Source organism: Sturnira hondurensis, unplaced genomic scaffold (genome assembly GCF_014824575.4).
Source record: "Sturnira hondurensis isolate 20B ecotype Veracruz unplaced genomic scaffold, ASM1482457v3 Scaffold0022908, whole genome shotgun sequence".
NCBI classification, from domain to species: Eukaryota; Metazoa; Chordata; class Mammalia; order Chiroptera; family Phyllostomidae; genus Sturnira; species Sturnira hondurensis.
The window spans coordinates 7,301,249-7,320,419 of record NW_028095539.1 but is presented as its reverse complement, the minus strand read 5'-3'; the positions used below and the strand labels follow the sequence as shown (position 1 = coordinate 7,320,419).

Sequence of the window (19,171 nt, the reverse complement as noted above, 5' to 3'; positions counted from 1 at the left end):
AGCTCAGGAAAGTTTGCGTTTCCCATCAGTTGAAAGAGCGAGAAAACCCTTGTCAATGACAGCAGCAAATGTCCACTTTCGTAACACGCTCCAGAGTGACTTTTCTCCTGACACTCGCGTGGAGAAAGCCCTCAGGGACTGCGCATGTGGAAGCAGCCAGACAGCCATCAGCAAACAGGGAGCAGGAGCAATCTGACTGAACTAAAACATCTTCAGGCCGCTCTAGGCCTCTCTTAATACAGAGAGGAATGTCGGTCCGAAGAGTGAGGCTTTTCCTTCTCTCCCTTTGTTCTCCTCTGGCAGCTTTCCAAGTGAAAGGGACTCGGAGTCTAGGTCAGGCACGGCAGCCAGACGGGTGAGGGCGGCCAGGGGCGGGGTGGGGCCACCCGTGACTCCTGTGGCGGGGTGCGGGGCCAGGCAGCAGCGTTCGGGGCCAGGCAGCAGCGTTCGGAGCCAGCCTGTCAGCCAGACTGGGCTGAGACCGTGCTCTTTCGCATCTCAAGTTTCCCTCTCAACATCCACATGTAAGATAGAAACAAAGACCAGTCGTTTTTCAGGGGCTACAAACAAAGGAAATCTTTTCTGTGAGATAGTTCAAGAATGAAGAAGGTTTTATTCATATCCAGTCGCATCCAGATGTGAGGACAGTTGGTTGGGACAGCCCACGCCTCCCTAGGTTCCCGGGCGCCCAGCGTAGTGGCCCCAGTGATGAGTGCGGAACACCGAAGGGCCCCCTCAGCCCTGGGAGGAGGACTCGCGCTCCGAGCTGCAGGGGAGCCTGGGCCCTGGGCTCTGAGAGAGGAGCTGCCCAGGCTCCGGGCTGTGACGGGAGGGAGGGGGTTTGAGGCCCGAGGAGGAGGTGCCAGAGTCCTTGGAACGTGACTCGGGTTCGGTGGTGTTTCAAACGGCTGAATTGGACCTGGGGGGTTCCAAAGGGCCTCCAGTGGACTGTCACTGTACACAGGAGCGACAAGAGTCTGGGGAGAAAAGTAAGTAAATAAGCAGACAGACAAGCAGGCCCGGCCTGCTGCGTCACACAGCCGCCCTTGTCTTTGCCGGCTTGCACGTCTCTATTGCTGCCTTTTTCTCTAGCAATATTGCAGGGATTACCCTTGTTGGCCCCTAGGTGGTTACTGTCTGGTTTTACTGTTATTAAATCTATCATAAACTGCTTCATTATTCCCGACTCTGATCTGCCTCTCTTTTAATCCTCCCGTACCCCCCCCCCCCACCCTGCTGCAGAAATCCCAGGCTGTTGGCCCCCAGGAAATCCAGGAGCGAGCCACAGTCCTGCAGACGGTGTTTGAAGATTACGTGCACTCCAGCGAGAAGACGGTCTCCTGGGCGAAGAGAGGTCGGTCCTGTCGTGGGTGATGGGCGACGGCTCGCCCAGCAGAGCTGCACCCGTGCCTCCACCCACGCACTCCCAGGAGGGCCGAGAGGCCAGCCGGGCGTCCTTGCTCACCAGCCAGAGCCTTCCATCCCCTCATTCCTCAGGGTTCGGGAGCAGGCACGGGGTTTGGAGGGACACTCAGTGCTGATTTCATCCTTCCCCACCTTCTGAACGGATGAGGCTTTATCTCGGCTTATTACATCAGCACTGGAGCCCTGGCCTGGCCACGCAGGTCCTGGGGGTCCGTCTTCCTCCTTCGACAGCTGAGTGGGAGAGAGGTGACCTGTGAGTAGAGGTGGCTGAGGAGATGGACACTAGAGGTGCAGGGAGGGCTGGCAGGGTCACACCTGAGCAGGTCCTCTTTGCAAGCACAGAGGAAATGGGAGAGAGGTGCTGAGGAAGGGCCGCAGCCCGTGGACCAGTTCCCCGGACGTGACTGGAGCTCTGGGTGTCAGTTCAGTGCTCAGACCCGTCAGAGGGCACATTGTCCCCTGGGGTCACCAGGCCTTGGGTGCGGTCGCAGCGTCCGGCTGTTGCATGGTGCAGTGTGCGGAGGGCTGACCATCGTGTGGCAGAGCCTCGTGTCCTCTGGCTAGCGACAGGTGTGCGATGAGACCTCTCCCTGCTGGGCGAGCCTCCCTCTCGGGCAGGCGCCTGCAGCTGCGGGCGAGTGCCTGGCTGGCTCTCCGGGACAGCAGTCCTTGGACAGTGCCATTTGGCCCAGCGTCTCCCCGTGACCACGTTGGTGAGGTGCTGCGGGGGCAGGACTGGTTTGTATCCATGAGGCTGTGGCAGAGCCGGTCGGTGAAGACTTCTGTGGGTGAACACCCTAGCAGCCTTGTCTTCCTTTCGTGAGTTGAAATTTTTTAAAAACTCACTGAGCAAATACGTGTTGAGTATTTGTTTGAGGTGCTTGGGGGGTGTGAGGGATCAAAGTGGACAAAAATCCTCACCTTTCGAAGGCTCCACCGGGGTGTAGACAGTGAGCATAATAAATGTAACAAGTAAGTTACATACAAATTACTCTACTAAAAGATGAGAACAGTGGCCCTGGTTGGTGTGGTTCAGTGGATTGAATTGATGGCCTGTAATCCAGGGGGTTGCTGGTTCGATTCCCAGTCAGGGCACATGCCTGGGTTCTGGGCCAGGTCCCTAGTTGGGGGTGCATGAGAGGCAACCGCACATTGAGGTTTCTCTCCCTTTTTTTCTCACTTGCTTTCCCTCTCTTTAAAAATAAATGAAAATTAAGGAATTTCCTAAAAATCTGAAAAGCTTTAAAAAGAGGATCAGAAATGTGGAAAAAATGGAGCAGAAAAATGGGGCTATAAAGAGGGTGACAGGGCAGAGAGCACTTTTAAAAAGTATTTATATATTTTTTAGAGAGATGAAGGGAGGGCAGGAAAAGGAGAGAAACCTGATCGATGGTCTCTCATACACGCCCCAACCAGGGACTGGACTGGGAATTGAACCAGTGATCTTTCGATTTGTGGGAAACCGCTCAATCAGCCAAGCCACGCTGATCAGGGTGATGCTGTTTTTTTAAATAGAGGATCGCAGTGAGGTTACACTTGAGCAAAACCCCGAGGGGTCAGGTCCACAGCCTGGACAGCGGGCATTCGAGGCAGTGGGAGCAGAGGTGCCAGGAACTCAGGAAGGCAACACGGCAGAGGGGAGGGGAAGGTGGGCAGAGGGGGCAGAGGCTCGTCACTGGGATCACCTCTGGCTTGGAGGCAGTCTAAGGGCCCGAGGTCGCCCTGAGTGAGATGGGAACTATTGGAGGGTCGGAGGTGGGGGGCGGGTTACGGGGTGACTGTGGCCGTCAGGAAGTAGACGGTGAACGTGGGCTAGCGAGCCGGTGTTGCTGAGTGCCTCCTACGTACCTCGGCACTCTGTGGGGGCAGGCCCACCGAGGCCTGCCCCTGAGCCGCTCGGAGCTGCACTAGGTAGAAGGTGAAGGCCTGGCGTTGGCCCTGGGACCCCTGATACGTACATGACCAGGGCACCTCGTTCCCACCCAGGGCCCGATGATAGTCTCAGTAAAATCAGAGCATGTTTTCGTAAGAGCCTGCCCCAGGGACGGGCTGGCACGTGTCCCAAGGGGAGTAGAGTGTTTGTCCCAGTGCCGCTGTGCAGAGTCGGGTTGTTTGCAGAAAGTTAGGCAGACTCAGCTTGCTCAGTTTCGGGTTTCATAACGAAGACGCAGTGAAAAGCAATCAGACCCACACCAGCACCTTCAGCTTGGGTGCCAGACACACTTCCAACATTCTAGGGAGACCGTGGCCGTGTTCAGCATCTGGGTCGTCGGGGGTCGGGGGGGGGGGTCACGGTAATGGCCCCGAGAAACTGGTTTTGCGGTTTCTCATCATTACCATGAGGTTTGTTACCACCACGACCAGACAGAGCTGCTTGTCCTCCTTTGAGGGGCTGTTGGAGTGGGGCCAGTCCCCCTCGGTTTCCTCCCAGGAAGGAGCGAAAGGTGTCGTTCTCGTGCTGATTGATTCCTGGGGTGCACTGCATCTTGGTCCCCCACTTCAGGCAGGAAGCTCTTTGCTCTTGGCTTTTCTCCGTGACTTCGCCCTCGGTTCTGGCAGGATGGGGAGACGTGCACGGGACCGCACTGGAACAGCGCCCAACAGCCCCCACACCCCACAAGGGGTGCCAGCTTTTGCACCTCAGGCTTTTACATCTGCAAATTCTGCACTCCCGACCCGCCTCCTGCTGGCCTCCCGTGGGCCTCCGCTGTGCCGTTCAGAGCCGCCTTGGGAATCACTCACAAGGCGCTGGCTTTGCCTTCTTGGCAGAGAACTGGCTGGAAGTGGGGTCACGTGCACACGTGCCTTCCGCCCACCTGACATGCCCTTGTTCATGACCAGCATTCACTGTTGTCAGGCACCACCACCCCTCCTTTCCTGCGTCTCTTTAGCTAGAGATTCAAGCGGTGAAACTTGTGGTGATAAAAACTTGGTCTTCAGGCTCCTGGGAGAAGCCTTTCCCTGCAAGTCCCCCTGTTCCTGTGGCTCACTCTGCCCCCCTCTTCTCAGAGCCCCCAGGACAAGCCAGCCCGCTCCCCTCACTGTGTCAGGCAGGCTGGATCCTGGGCCTAAATCTTTGTCTCTCAGAGAATGGTAGCTGTGCTCCTTCCTGCGAGCAGCTGTCACTGTGGATTCAGGTCGAAGGTGGGAGTGTCCCAACCCGGGGAGCTGTGCACCTCGGGGTGGGGCCGGGAGGAGCAAGCCCTCCGCACCTGTGGCACTTCCAGGCTGCCATCGGCTCTGCCCGCCCTCCTGGACCCTAAGGGTCTTTCGTGAGACACCACCCCTGATCAGATAGATGCCCAGGAGTAAACTCAATTCTGTGAAAAAGGGCAAAATGTCTGTGTGGGGTACTTTAAAGTAGATTTCCCTTAAAAATCGTCTGGCTCTGAACTAGGAGTCAGTGACCATGGAGCCCTCATGCTCCGGCTGCAGCTCAGTCCCTCATCCCAAAGAGACGGCTGCCACTTCCCGCCAGCCTGGACCCCGCAGCCATTCCTTGTGCACACGGCCGGCGTGGCCACTTCCCGCGCCTCAGAAGGTCCTGCACTCGGCTGCTGCCTCATCCCAAATCCCTGCCTCTCTGGACTTCCCACGTGTGGGGGTCTGTGTGAGGGTGTGGGGATGGCCTGTGGTCACTGTGCCCAGTGAGGCCGGGGTCTGCGGACAAGGAGGTTCCGTGGGAATGGGTGGTGGTCCAGGGAGAACGCGCTTCCTGCCGTTTTGTGGAAGACTCATCGTGTCTCTGAAGCTGTGGGTGGGGCCCCCCGCGTCTCCTGGGACAGGTTCTTTCAGACTCAGCTCTCAGGATTGGTGTGGAGACGAGGCAGGTGGCTGTCAGGATTGGTGTGGAGATGAGGCAGGTGGGACATGAGGCAGACATGGGGCGTGGTCTGCTTTAGCAGAGGGCGGGGGGTGGGGGTGGGCTGCCTGAGCCAACGGGAGGCCTGGGCCAGCGTTCGGGTGGCCGACTTGGAAAGCGCCAAGTCTTGGGTGGGGTTGGCTTGGTGCAGATGGTTTCGGTCTGATTGCCCGGAGGAGGGATATCGGGGCTGGAGGAAGCCGGGAGCTGAGAAGAGGCCCGGGCCCTGGGCCCTAGCGGCTGTGCTGCCTCCCTCTCCAAGGGCTGGCATGTAGAGCGCCCTGCCTGGACCCTGGCATCAGACCCTGTTGAGCAGCACCGGCCATCTGCATTGTTAAAGGTTTCCTTGGCAAGGAAGTAACTGGCTGGTCCCCAGTTATTAGGAAGGGGGGATGCAGGTTTGAGAGAGGGGTGCAGAGGAGCCGCCTGGGTCATTACTTCTCATCGATCGGGAAAAGGGGTTCACTTTGCTCAGTAAACAGAGCTTTGGTGGGTTCCCAGGGGCCTTCCTGGGGCTGATCTGCTGAAATGACACTTTTTATTACTGTTCATAAACGCCAGTCTCCAGGTGCTGCTGGGATATTACACTTAAGCTGTGGGCAAACTTGCCAGTCCAGTGGCTCAACAAAGCGAGGGCGAGAGGGGCTGCTGTTCAGTGCCCGCCTCGGTCAGACGTGGCGGCGCTGGGCTCTGCTGGGCAGGCCGCGGGCTAGGCCCGGGGGCAGTGCTCAGTGATGGGGTGGGGGCGCTTTGCAGAGCACACCCCTCGCCCTGTTGATGGGTGAGAAGGGGGCGGGCACTTGATTCATCAGTACTACAAGGTGCTCCGGGGAACAAGCTAGGGAGACGTTTCCTCGTAGGAATGAGAGTGGGTGTGGCTGGAGCTCCACCCTCCTGGGGATGGAGTCTGGCTTTCCTCTGGCTGTCACCCAGTCCGGGCCTGGAGCAGGGACCATTTACTCAACTTCAGAACAGGCCCGCAACTCTCAGGTCTGGCGTCCGGTGGACCTTGCTGAACTGTTAGCACTCCTCAAGGGCGGGCTGTTTTGTCAACTATTTTGGAAATCCGATCATTTTCTTTTCTCTTTAAAAATCCTGTTTCGTTTTCTCTTACACGCTCTTTGAATGGGTAAGAAGTCTGTATCAGTCAGTCGCAGATACTTGCGCCTGAGTTTGGTTTGAAAGCCTCGGGAGTACTCAGTGAAGCGGCCCCGGGTTCCTCTGGATCCGAGGCTGCGGGAGGAGCTGGGGGCAGGCTGCCTTTTGCAGTAATGTCACTCGTTCTTGATAAACACGAGGACAGTCCCAGAGCCTGTGAACTTTCTGAATTCCATAACATTTGCACCCACTGACAATTGGAGAGTAGATCAGATTTACCAAGGAAGTTTTTTCCTGGCCTGAAAGTGTGACGGTCTCGTTTTCGGTAAGAAGGTGATAGCCTGTGTTGCTCCCTCTTGCTTCCCTCACCCCTTCTCTTCCTTCCCTTCCTTCCCTCTGTTCCCGGACGGGGCTCCTGCCCTTAGGTTCTTAGCAGCTGCATAGTAAAGTCTGAGTGATACGGGCTTATTCGAGCAATCATTAGTTGGGGCCTATAGGGCTTGGGGGCTGGTTTTTTCTTCTGAGGAATTAGAAACCCGGGAGTACAGCTGTCGGTCGCGGCGCGCACTGTGCCGCCGGTCGCGCACCCTGCCTGACGGCTGCCCCGTCTCCCCGCAGCCCTGCAGTCCTTCATCCGAGCCTACACCACCTACCCGCAGGAGCTGAAGCACATCTTCCACGTCCGCTCGCTGCACCTCGGCCACGTGGCCAAGAGCTTTGGGCTGAGAGACGCCCCCGGAAAGCTCGGCGGCCCGGCGGTGAAGAAGAGGAAAGTAGCTGTGAGAAGGTGAGACGCACCAGGCTTGTCTCAAGACAGGCGGCTGAAGTCTGGCGGGTGTGGGGAGCTCTGTCCAGGCTGGCGCTGGTGACGCGGCCCGGCCAGCCGCCGGGTGCCCGGGGTCAGCTCCCCTCCCTCAGGCTTCGCAGTCGGTCGTCGCCAGGACCTGCCCTCCACAGTAAGTGCCCGGGTGGGGGTGGGAGCCTGGTCATCGGGGCCCGGACCCGGCAGTTGTCTTCACTGCCAGGGTCCGACCTCCTGCCCACAAAGCCCCTGGGACCTGCGTGAAGACTTCTGGGGGGCGCGTCCCGCCTGCAGGCTGAGCTGGCACTCGGTACCCAAGTTGCTCTCTGGGGCACTGGCACACTGGGGGCGGGAGTCTGTCTTCAGACTTCAGGAGGTTCTGACTTGATGTCTGTCAGCAGAGTGCAGTCGTGGAAGTCCCTTCTCTCCCAGAGACTGTCCTGTTAGGCGGTGCCTCGGCCTCTCGGACCGCAGTGCGTGAGAGCCCCGGGGCAGGGAGCTGGGGTGGTTGGCATTGCCAACCGGGAGGATGCGTGGGACAGACAGGCGGGGTACTGGGGCCCGGGAGTGCTGGGGCGGGTGCTCGCACTGGGCAGCCTTCCTTCCACATGTGCGTCTGTGACAAGCGCCAGAACACACGTGCCCTCCATGCCTGTAGACGGCCTGAGGCTGTACCCCCCTCCCGCAGGCTGCAGTGCCAGGTCTGTCCTGTGCGGTCCCCGAGGAGGGCCATGGGCGTCCTCGGCCTGGCCAGGGCCCTGTGTCCCTGGTGTGGGAGGACTGCTGGCGTCCAGAGAGACCACTGGTCTGGGGGTCGCAACCTTGGCCTTCACTTCTAGCCCTGTCTGCTGTAGCCGTGAGCTCTGGACCCCATGTCTGCCCGGCCTCCCAGAGCTCCCACCTCCTCAGCAACAGAGCGGGGCAGTCTGTGAGCGGCAGCTCCCCGAGGTTGCTCTGCCCGCCAGCCTGAGGGGTCAGCGGGCCAGTGCGGGCTGTGCGGGGTGGCCCTCGGCTCTTGGAGCTGGAGCCTGGCGCGATGGCTTCCAACGCCCCCAGCATGATTGGCTCAGGGACTTGGTGTCCACGAGGCTCTTTACGTAAGCTGGGCAAGAGTTTGCCTGGCGCCAGTTCTTGTTTTGGGGTTTCTCACCAGCGTGGCTGCTCCGTCACCGAGCGAGCTCTCGGGGAACTCTGAGAGGTGGGTACCTCTCCCATGCCGCTGCTCCCGGTGGCCCCGGGTTGCGGGGACTGGGACACCACCTAGGTTTCCGCCAGGCTGGCTACACATGCAGGATACTGCCTGCTGCCGCCCCCACCCGTCCTGGGCCCCGCCCTGCCCCAGCCTCGGCTCTGTGCCCAGGTGGATGCTCTGCGGGGCTTGGGTGCGGTGCGCCAGAGGCTGCTTCCGTCCCTGGATGGCTGATACCTGCACCTGCTAACTTTGGCTTTGAGTACGTGACGGACCATGAGGCCTGCCATCAGGTCCAAGAATGACCGTCCTGCCACCATCTCTCACATGCTGACACTTTGAGAAGGAGGGTAGAGACCCGCCAGGTAAATACTGGTCAGGAACCTATTTTGTTTATTGCTCTCCCCACACATCCGAGCAACCAGTTCTTGTCACAGGTGATCTGCTTCTCCGACTGGGGTCTCATTAGCGAGCGTTAATCCAGACAGCAGCCCCCCCAGATCTGAGAGTGGAGCCCAGGCAGGGGGCAATGGGAGGGGGGCCTCAAGCCAGCATTGTCCTTACCTTGAGAAGCCACTCGGGAGAGAGCGAGCTGCCGCCAGCCTCTGCTGCCCCTCGCCGGCAGATGGGCACCAGGGTGACGGTGCCCCTGTGAGCCGGGGATTGAGCGGAGCTTTCTTCAGGGAAGAATGGGCTGATTAGCCAGTAAAGGGCATGTAAGATGGGCTGGGGCGGCCTTTGATGTCTGGCTGGCGCGGCAGGGAGCCGGCGGTGAGTGACGGCAGCGTGTCACAGGATTACTCCGCCCGTGACAATGCTGCACTCTGTTCCTGCTATGTTACCACTGTCCCTGCCACTTTCACCATTGTCATGCCCTTCTTTTAAAGGCATTCCCCCTCCCTCCTCCTGCCCTCCCACCCCAGCCCTGCCCTGCCAATGCAGACGGCCACTCGGGTATCGTAGGCGCTGCCGTACATTTGGGGAAGTCTTGTCACTCTTGGCGTAAGAGTGACTTACAGCTAATCTGCACACGGACCGTGTAATTTCGGTCAGGGTGTGTGACAGGGCTTGACAGACGCCCGCATCTTGGCAGAGCCTGAGCCAGTGCCAGTTGCTGCTTGCTGAGGGCTGGGGCCAGGAGGCGTTAAACCCCGGAGCGTGGCACCCTTGGTGTGGCCACAAAGCCTGTTCCAAGCTGGGGCGGCCCCTCTGAGGGCCGTCTGTCCAGAAGGAGAATGGGTTCCCTCTGTGCGGTGTGGGGTGAAATGGCAGCACCCTGTCCTCTCAGCTGTTCCGTGTTCTGTGTTCCGGTGTCTGCTGCCCAGAATAAGGACGTGTTCTCTGCAAACCTCTGATGCCAGCAAGCCAAGCCCACTGGCCTGTGGGCGGAGTGCAGCCCGCAACAAACGTGCGGTGCAGTCAGGACCTCGGTGGAACGTGCTGGGTTAGGTCGGGGGCTGCCGGGCGTGTCTGCAGTGACGAAGGGAGTGTTTGTCCCACTCTGGGTCTTTACACCTTCATGGACCAGTTTCCAGGAAAAGAGATTCAGTAGTTAACGTCCCCGGATGAGACCTTAACGACTAGGCCTGCCTCCCTGCTGCTCAGGTCTGAAAGGGACGTTAAGTCTTCCCCTGCACACAGATACGAGTCATCACAAAACCTTTTCTGACACGACAGGCACACCTGTCAGAACAGCCCCCACCTCAGACCCCCTCGCACACCTGCACAGAGGGGCTGGCCCCGGCGCCCCACTAGGAAACGGCGCAGCCTCCTGGACACAGCGAGGCCCTCCTGTGAGAGGGAGTTCTGACTTGAACCTGCGTGGACCTGGCAGATCCTGAGAAGCAAGCACAGCTCATACACCTTCTAGAACTTCTGTCTACCGTGAGGGGCAGAGCGAGGTTGTTTGCCAGATGTCAGTCAGTCTGTCTGTCTGTCTGGACAGTGCACGTGGGAGTAGAACCTGTTCAGGAACAGCGAGCGAGCTTGGCCCCTCGGCTGTCCAACGCCCTGGAGGTGGTTCAGGAACATGGGAAGGAACTAGTGGGCCGGGGGTCTCGGTGTCACCGTGACTACGTGTGAGAGCGTGTCCCCTAGGTGCCACCCTGTAGCGAGTGAGTTACATGTGACAGCTGGGAAAAACACCTTTGTCCCCAGGGGACTCGGCTCGTAGCCACCTGAACTCACCCGTGTCCTTCAGATGCTCTTGGTGCCTAGAAGCATCAGGCACCTTCCTTCTCCGTCCCTCGGTCATTTTGCTCCCTAGTGCTCCCCCTCCCCCTTGTAAAATCAGCAGCGTGAAAATCTGAATTGTTGATTATTCTGAAAAGAATGGCTTTGTTTTTATGAATTTTCTCAAGCCAGCCTAGCTAACGTGTTACTTGGTAGTTCCTGATGTTGTCAGACAGGTAAACGGCCTAAAGTTAGGGCTCTCTTCTGCCCCCCCAGTCCCTGCTGACGCGGGCGCGCGTGGGCTGCGGTCACGGCAGACTCCACCCCCATGCCACCGGCCTATTTCTTCTGGAGTTCTGGGTGCGGTGCGGCCTCTGAGAGAAGTGAGGTCCTCGTGGGGCCTCACTCGCCAGACTTGGCTTATCTGAATTATGACAACTGCTTGTCACTGAACTTCAAATGAGGGGTTTTACGAAGCGCCATTTCTAGGGTTTCTCTGATCTTTGAAGGTTGTTGGGTATTTGTTAAGTAACTAGTAAGAGTTACCGTGTTGCACACTCTAGTTTGAGAAGTTGGTACCTCTTAGATCGGCTCTGGGAGAGTGGGTAGAGTTACTCACGGTCTGTGCACCTCACCTCCTCACCTCTCAGATGGGGCGCTCTGGCCTCCCAGGGTTGCCTGGGGGCTCAGGGCAGAGGCTGAGGGGCAGGCTGCATCGAGTGTCGGGAGCACGTGTTGGCGGTGACGACGACGGTGTCGTTTGGTCCCCAGGCCTCCACCACAGCTGAGTGCAGTTAGCAGTCGGCCCCTCGCTCTGTGGACTTCCCGGAGCAGCCTAGAAAGCGCCGGCGCCAGCGCTGGCTCAGAGCCCCGTACTCTGGAGCTGCAGCCGCGCCTCCCCGTGAGCCTGCGTGTCCGCTGGGGGCGGCTGCCGGTCAGTTTTTACGTGGCGTTTACCGCCCCCCTCAGACCGCTCACTCACCTGCAGGCAAGGCTGGAATCCGGCCCATGGTGGGAACCTCCTCAGTTTCCTTGAGCCAGTTATCCTGTGAGCCTGAGGTCAGAGGCTGGAAGGGGCCCTGCTGGGGAGCCCACGAGGAGACCGCCTGTGTAGACCCACCGTGCGGGAGGCGGGCCCTGCCTGCTGGCCCCGCAGCTCGTTCACCACCGTTGAACGTCCTGGCCTCGTGACCAGCAGCGCCTGGCCCCACAGCGTCACCTGGGCTTTCGAGTAGCCTGCTGCTGGGTCCCTGGTGGCCACTGTGCTACACGGGCAGCCAGGCCTCCACCCCACACCCCCCAACTACTCTGTGATTGAGACACACGGCGACGGCCCCTGTTCCTGCCCCGCGCAGCCTGGCCCTTCTGCCCTCGAGGTCCTCGTCCGGGTGAGCCATGGGCCTCAGTCATTCCTGCAGGGATGTCATCTCTTGACATCAAAGCAGAGTCCCCGAGAGGGAGCAGCCCACAGAACGTGGAGGTGAGCGGGGTCGGGGCCGCTCAGCTCCCTCCGGAAGAGCAGAGGAGAGCCCCAAGGCCTCTGCTGGGCGGTGGCTGTGAGCGGGGCGGGCTCTTCTCAGTCTCAGCCCAGGAGGCCTTGGCTCTATCGCGTCTGAAGTCACAGAATGCACAGTGGATGTGATCCTGAACTTGACTACCAGATCGCAAAAATCCAGGCCTGGGTTCCACCCCTGGGAGCCACAACAGTGTGTCCTCAGAGCAGGCAGCGACAGGGTGTCTTCCTCAGCCCCAGTGGCTGGTGGTCGCTGGCCACGTGCATCTGGTCAGTGAGTCAGGGTTGGGGAGGGGGAACCTGGGGGAGCCGCACAGGCTGTGAGAAGAGCATGTTCTACTGGGCTTTTGGTCCAGGGGACACACTGGGAGACCAGAAGTTCCTGCTGGGTTATCTCTTTGGGGCATTTGGCCTGTGAAGTGTCCAGGTGGACAAGGGACAGGTGGAGTGCCCTGGGAGGTGTCTGGGTCTTTCTGGGTGTAAGCACCTGGCGCAGAGGAGTCAGTCTGGGCGTTTCATCAGGGGGTCCTGGCTGCCTGTCTGGTCACGAAGCCAGGGGGGCACCCCTTTTCCCTCAGTGCACTGGTGCCAATTCAGTTTCCCTGCTGTGTGGTCAAGACTGTGTGCCCCACCCTTTGGGGCACTGGTTTGATCACAGCTGTGCGCACACAGCTTCCGCCTTCGGCTGCTTGTCTGACTTTCTCCTCTCAGACACCATGCAGTTATCAGCTTTCTGCCTCCTCCAGCAGACACCCTTGTCCCCGCCCAGCTAACCAGGCGATCAGAAGGTCTCACGTGACCCTGCACATCCTGCACACCTGGGTCCCCTATGGACGGTGGGAGGCCGGGGTGCTCTTTCCATTGGGCAGTTGGTCGACAACAAAGACCAGGACCCAGCTGGCCTCTCCGGGGGCGAGGGGGTCACTGGAGACGGCATGTTAGCTGTTGGTGCCTCAGGGACATGGGGACTGGAAGGTGGGCTGGCCGGATGTACCGCGGGCACCAGGGCGGCGTGCACCGAGGCCATGAGCCGCCTTCCATGGCAGGTTCTGCGTGCGCCTGCAGTTGGTGCCATTTCAGAAGTCAGTGAACGTGACTATCCCCCAGCTCAGCTGTGCTGTGACTGTGCCCTTGCCTCTCAGCTTCCTGTTTTCCCACACCCCGCCTCTCAGAGCAGGCTGTTCCCTCTCCCCCCTAAACTGCCCCATGTTTTTGAGGCTCCTCTCTGAGCAGGGCATCCCCAGCTCCTCACACCTTGCTTCAGCGATGCTGGGCCTTTCCAGCGGTTCAGACCCATGCGAAGTGACCTCAGGTCTTCCCGCGCCACCTCCCCCCCACGGTCCTGGTGTCCGAGGTGCAGAGGACTGTTACAGCTACTTAACTCACTGTCAAGACAAGGGGTGCTGTTTGAGACCCTGTGTCCCGAGTGGCAGCAGTGGTGTCTCTCGTGGGGTCTGGTGTGTGCCCTCAGCCGTGCTGAGTTCACATGCATGATCTCATGGAGACCTCGAGAGGTCCCTGTGACCAGGGAGGGTCCCCAGTGACCGCCGATGACACGGTCTCAGAGACCCAGGGCCCACTCGCCTAGCACTTGTCTGCTTCCTTCCCTGTCCCTTTTGGAAGCTTTCGGTTTCTAGAATCAGTGTTAAGCAAAGTAACAAGTACACGAACCCTGTTAAGGGTGTTTTTGTGCGTACACAGGTAATTCTCCATGTCACTGAAGATATCGACTTAAAGTAGGAGACAGTGTATGTGGAAGAGTTGGATTGGAACCCACAGAGCAGCGAGCCCTGCAGTGGGTGAGAGCATCACGTCCCTGGGACATTGTCTCGGGGCATCTTTGAGGGGGGACGGTTGCAGGCAGGACCCGGATGGGACCACTTCTCCACTTTCTCCCACCTCTGGAAGCAGAGGGTGCAGGGGGGGAAGCCTGGCCTGGGGCCAGTGCTCCCAGCACCGTCCAGCCCTGGCTGTGGTGGCGGCCTGGCTGCACAGTGGGCCCTGGGTGGGGAGGGGGCAGGAGACAAACACGGAGCATTGGGCACCACAGTGGGTCAGTGAATGCCATTGCCTCTGCTCGGTCCCACTTCCCCCTTCAGGGTCTGTAGGTGAGTGAAAGCTTCATGGAATCCCCCAGAATGCTCCCCTGCCTGACCTTTGTCCCGCCGGTCACACTGGCCCTTGGTGGGTCATCTGTGGTCCTCTGCCTCAGACCTCCTAGCAGCACGGGGCAGGGGCAGGGGTAGGGGCCACTGGTGTCTGAGACTCACGTGCTGGGGGTGTGCACACAGCAGTATAAGGTGGTGCTACCATTGGTGAAGGCAGTCCCGGTCCATGTGACAGCGTGTCAGCTGTGCGACGACCGCCTGTCCCTTCTGCCTTTCCTGCCCCGCACCATTAAGGGTAGCCAGCACTGCGTGGGCGCCCTTGCAGCAGGCACCGTGGTAAGTGCTTTGCTTCATTGGTTCACTTAATCCTTTTGTGAGAGAGTCGCCTGGACAGAGAAACAGGCCTCGCCACACCAGGAGACCTCATGGGGCAGCGCCTGGACCATCGCCCAGGCCAGCTCTGCACAGCGAGCCTGATGCCGGCCATACATCCCTCACTGCTCCTGGTTCACCGTCCATCATCAGAAGTGGTGTCTCTCGGACCAGGCTTTTTTCAAAGTCAGGCTCATAAAACTGCCCACCTTTGGGCAGGGACTGCCCAGCAGAGGGTCTCACAGCTGATGGTGACGGCAGGGCTCACGGCCACCACCAATGTGTGTGCACACTGGCCAGGCACTCAGCCGAGCAGGGCTGTGCCACCTCTTGTCCTCCGCCATCATTGCGGCCTCCCCGTGGCAGGCTGGGCTCACACCTGGCCTCAAGTCACAGCTGCTCGCCTGGTTGCACCTGGGTCCTCCCCTGGCTCAGGGTGACACCATCTAAATCCCCGTTTGCACACCTGGTCATCCAAACCACCCACCTGCTGGGATCCGAGGGCAAGACCTGTGCGTACCCTAGGTCAGTTCCACCTGTAGCCGAGGCTCGTGCTTTTGGCCCGTCAGGGTGTCGTGGGCAGGGGTCACCCGGCATGTCAGCTGTGCTGGCAGGCTTTCCATATGCAGATGCAGTGGTTGATAATCACAGCGGGCAGGCCAGGCCAGGCCCAGGGGCTGAGCACTGGGGCCTGGGGCCGGAATTCCATTCGCAGCCCATCAGTTTCATTCGCCTTCCCAGGGTGTGTGGTCAGCCCGGTTATAAACACCAAATTGTTTCCACAGGCCCCTGGACTCCTCCAGCCTAATGGCATTTCGTAGTGGACTCACATTACAAACGCACGTTCTGGTTGGTTTACCTTTACAGGAGCCTGCCCTTGTGAGGGGACAAGGCCACCAGTGGAGTGGGGTGGGGCAGGACAGAGCTGGGGTTCCAGCCGGACACTTCCAAGTTCATTCTCTGCCCTTCCCAGTGCAGCCGTCTGCTGCCGATGTCCATGCCCGAGTCCCCACAGAACTTCCGTGGAAGTTCCACATGGGCCACATGATCTCAAAGCCCCTGCTGTGGTTGGAATTCTGCCTCGGCCATCGGCCCTTGGCTGTCTCTAAGGGCACCCGGCCCTCCCATGTGCATGCCCTGCAGGCAGCAGACCCATACGGTGCCCAGCTGGGCACACTGCTGCTGTCTCAGGCCCATTCCCGGGCACAAGGCGGACCCTGCTCCTTGCTGGTCTCCAACGGCCTCTCCCGGGCATTGTGCCGTGACTTCCTCACCAGGGCGGGGCGTGTTCTGCGGGCTCTGCCAGTTTTTCAAAAGCTACACTTGGTTTGATCCTAAGAAATCACCAGAAGGTGTCCCTAAAGCAGCTGGCCTGCCTACCACATCTCTGCCAAACAGTCCAGAGGCTGTGAAGTGGTCTCCATCCAGTCACTCCCCTTTGGTGGCTGAGCTACCGTCCCACGCTGTCTGACCCCGTACCTCAGCTGCGTGTTGGTTGCATCAGAGGGACTGTGTGTGGGCTTCTCCCTGGAGTCGTTTGCCACTCTGAGGGCCACCAAAGCCCCACACAGACACTGCTGCCTCCTCTTCACCTGAAGGAGCGGGGCAGGAGCACCAGGCTGTCCGAGGCCCTCCAGCCTGCTCAGAGCCGCCTGGCTTCCCTGCGTCTGGCGGGGGGCGGGGGGGGGGGAGCCTCCCGGGGCCGCGCCAGGGCAGAGTCTCTTTCCCAGGCCTCCTTCTGTTTGTCTGTTGTGCGTGCTCACGCCACAAGGAAAGGAACCCCTCACAAGATCAGACACACTGGAGGGGAAAAGCAAAGAGGTTTTGATAAGTAAATATTAAAATGTTGGATTATTGCAGCATAAGGCAAAAGTCTACCTTTTAATTTTATTTTCCTAAATGAATATACTGTTTTTTCTGATTATGAAAGTAACACATTCGTTGCAAAAATCCAGGAAATAGAGAAAAAGCTTAAAGATCACTGATAAGCCCACTGTCCAAGCTAACCCTGGCGCACGCTCCCTCAGACACTGCGTGTGTGCACGCGCAGGTCTGTGTGTGTGTGTGTGTGTGTGTGTGTGTGCGTGTGTGTGTGTGTGTGTGTGTAGAGCGGACGAGTCAACTTTAAGGCTGTTTTTTTTAACTTTTTATTTTGTTGTGTTTAGTTATCCAACTATTACAGTTAAGACACACTTTCTCGGGGTCCCCAAACTGACATTTAAGATAACGTGAACATTGTTTTTGTGTTAAAAATACTTCATGCAAGGAGCTCGCTCCTCACTGTGATGAAAACTTGCAATGCAGTGATGAAGTAGGCAAGCTGTGGGCTCACGTCCCAGCTCTTCCGTGACCGCTGTGCAACCTACACATGCCACCTGACCCCTCTGAGCCTCAGGCCCTGCCGCAGTGGGGTGGGGACACTGGTGGCACCTGCCCCGAGCTTGTGGGGGGAGGAGATAGCAGGTCCTGGCGTGCACTAAGTTACTGGAGTCGCACAACCAGTCCTAATGGCTTTGCTCCGACCTGTTCTCTGACCGTGAACAACCCGAGGCATCAGCGTTGGCTTCGGTGCTATTTCAATGTGTTTGGTGGGGCCCTTCCACGTTGGCCGCCGGCAGTCCTCCCAGCCTCCGCCCACAGGGGGCGCTGGGAGTCTGAAGGGCTGCCTGCAGGTACATGTTGTGTCCTTGGGGGAGACCTTCGGCTCGGTGACTGGGGTAATTTGGGAAGAAATAGTTGAATTCCCCCCATCTTGCTATAGACTGAAGTAGAATGTAGGTGAGACCAAGGCAAGCGCAGACTCAGAAAACACCTGATTGTCTCCTAAGTGCCCCAGGGCACAGGTGGCAAACACAAGGCCCATGGGCTGAATCCAGCCAGGCGCCCCATGTCTACCCAGCGGTAGTGCCGAGCTCTCGCATAACTGTTAGGGAGCAGTCACATTTAGACAGTCCGAAATCACCTTCGGCCCTTGGAAGGCAATCACCAGGCTGATGCGGCCCCCAGTGAGAATGAGTTTGATACCCCTGTTCTACGATTGGAAGACATTTCTAAGTATGACCCTAAAACATAAAAAGACATTTGTAGCATTGACAATACATAAATAAAACAAGATAAAGTAAAACATCTTGTTCTGCCAAAGAATGCCATTCACCCAAGCCCGTGCTGGAATGCCTTTCTGCTGGGCACCCCGAATCTATCGGTCATGTTGCGGGAAGGCCCACTGAGCGGTCTCCAGCGGCCGTCCTGGCGGGCACGTCAGCGTGCTGACCAGGCTGCGAGTCCACTCCCCCGGCAGTGGGAAGCGTCTGCCTGCCCAGCTGGGGGACCCAGCACAGCAGCTGAGGGGTGCTCGGCCTTCCTGCGAGGGGCTCCCCTGGCTGGGTAAGCCGAGCTGCTGCCTGGTGACTCCAGGCGGGGTGCGTGCTCAGGAAGCCCACTGGAGAGGGTTTGGGTATTTGGAGGGTGAGGAGAGCAGGGAAGCTGGCAAGTTCCTGGGAGAACTGCAGCCTGGCAGACGGCATTGAGCCCACACACACCCATCATGTGCTGGGGTTTAGAGCGTTTCATCTTCCATCTGGACTTGGCCTTCTCAACACCGGGCCTGAGAACAAAGGAGAGGAGACGGCGAGCTGGCCACGGGAAGGCAGGTCCCGTTGGGGGGGCTGCCATACCAGCAGGGTTGACCCCAGGGCTTGCCCCCCGAAGGGTCTGGGTCTGGGGCCCGCAGTGAAAGTACTGTTGACCTTGAACAACCCAGGCTGGGATGGCAGGGCTCTGTTTTCCATCCATGGCTGGCAACTGGCAAATGCAGAGACCAGCTCCAGTGACACAGATTTCTGCCTGCGCACGTGGCCAGCGTCCAAGCCCCACGCTCTTCAAGGGCTGCCTGCGTCAACTAGAATGAAGTTACATGCTGCTGGGGGGCTTCGAGGGCCGTCTCCGAGCCTGGTGTCTAACACATCTGCTACCAGTGTGGACTGGAAGGTCCTTACGAGTCATCCCTGGGCACTGCCCGTCCACCTCCAACCACCACCCCACCCAGCGGAACTGGGCCTCGTGGACGGGGTGGGACGTGTGTGACAATCTGTCTCCAGGACCCCAGGCTAGAGCCAGCCTCTGCCTGCTCTGTGCACAGTCTCTTTCAGCCTCCACCCCCGTGAGTTTCTGGGGACTGACTCTGGCTTGGCTGTGACAGGAGCAGTCGCTGAAGTGAGTGGTGGAACTTGTGCTGGGGAGGCTGTTTTGACTGAAATTTTGCATATTTTGAAGCTGGTTGTTACATGTAAAATTATATGCATTGTGAGTACCGGGTTCAAATGAGGAGGAAGAAAAGCGTTCCTTCCTGTCACAACCCCTTCACTCCGTCTGTCATGTAACCCAACTAAAAATAAACCGCATGGCAGAACTGGCAGCCTGCAGTTCGGGACAAGTTCAGCACTCAGCTGGCGGCCCATCTCCTGCCGCCGCTGCCGCCCAACCACCCAGCCACCCCCCGAGGTGGGGCCTTCACCCGGGACACAGGCACAGCCCTGCGGGGCAGGTCCTGGTCCTGGGACTTGGAGCCACTGCCCTGTGGGAACAGGTGATGGATCAAGACAGGCCTCCGAGCCAGTCTGGTCCCCCCGTG

General features: G+C 58.9%; 1 protein-coding gene across 1 annotated transcript in view; it reads left to right on the top strand.

Annotated features, from left to right (window-relative positions):
- The window catches only part of DDX31 (DEAD-box helicase 31), a 65,195-nt gene that overhangs the window by 42,401 nt on the left and 3,623 nt on the right, over positions 1–19,171 (top strand). The window contains exons 18-19 of the mRNA XM_037036430.1: positions 1,243–1,354; positions 7,004–7,172. Coding sequence (XP_036892325.1) covers positions 1,243–1,354; positions 7,004–7,172 — 281 coding nt within the window. The remainder of the gene's footprint in view (positions 1–1,242; positions 1,355–7,003; positions 7,173–19,171) is intronic.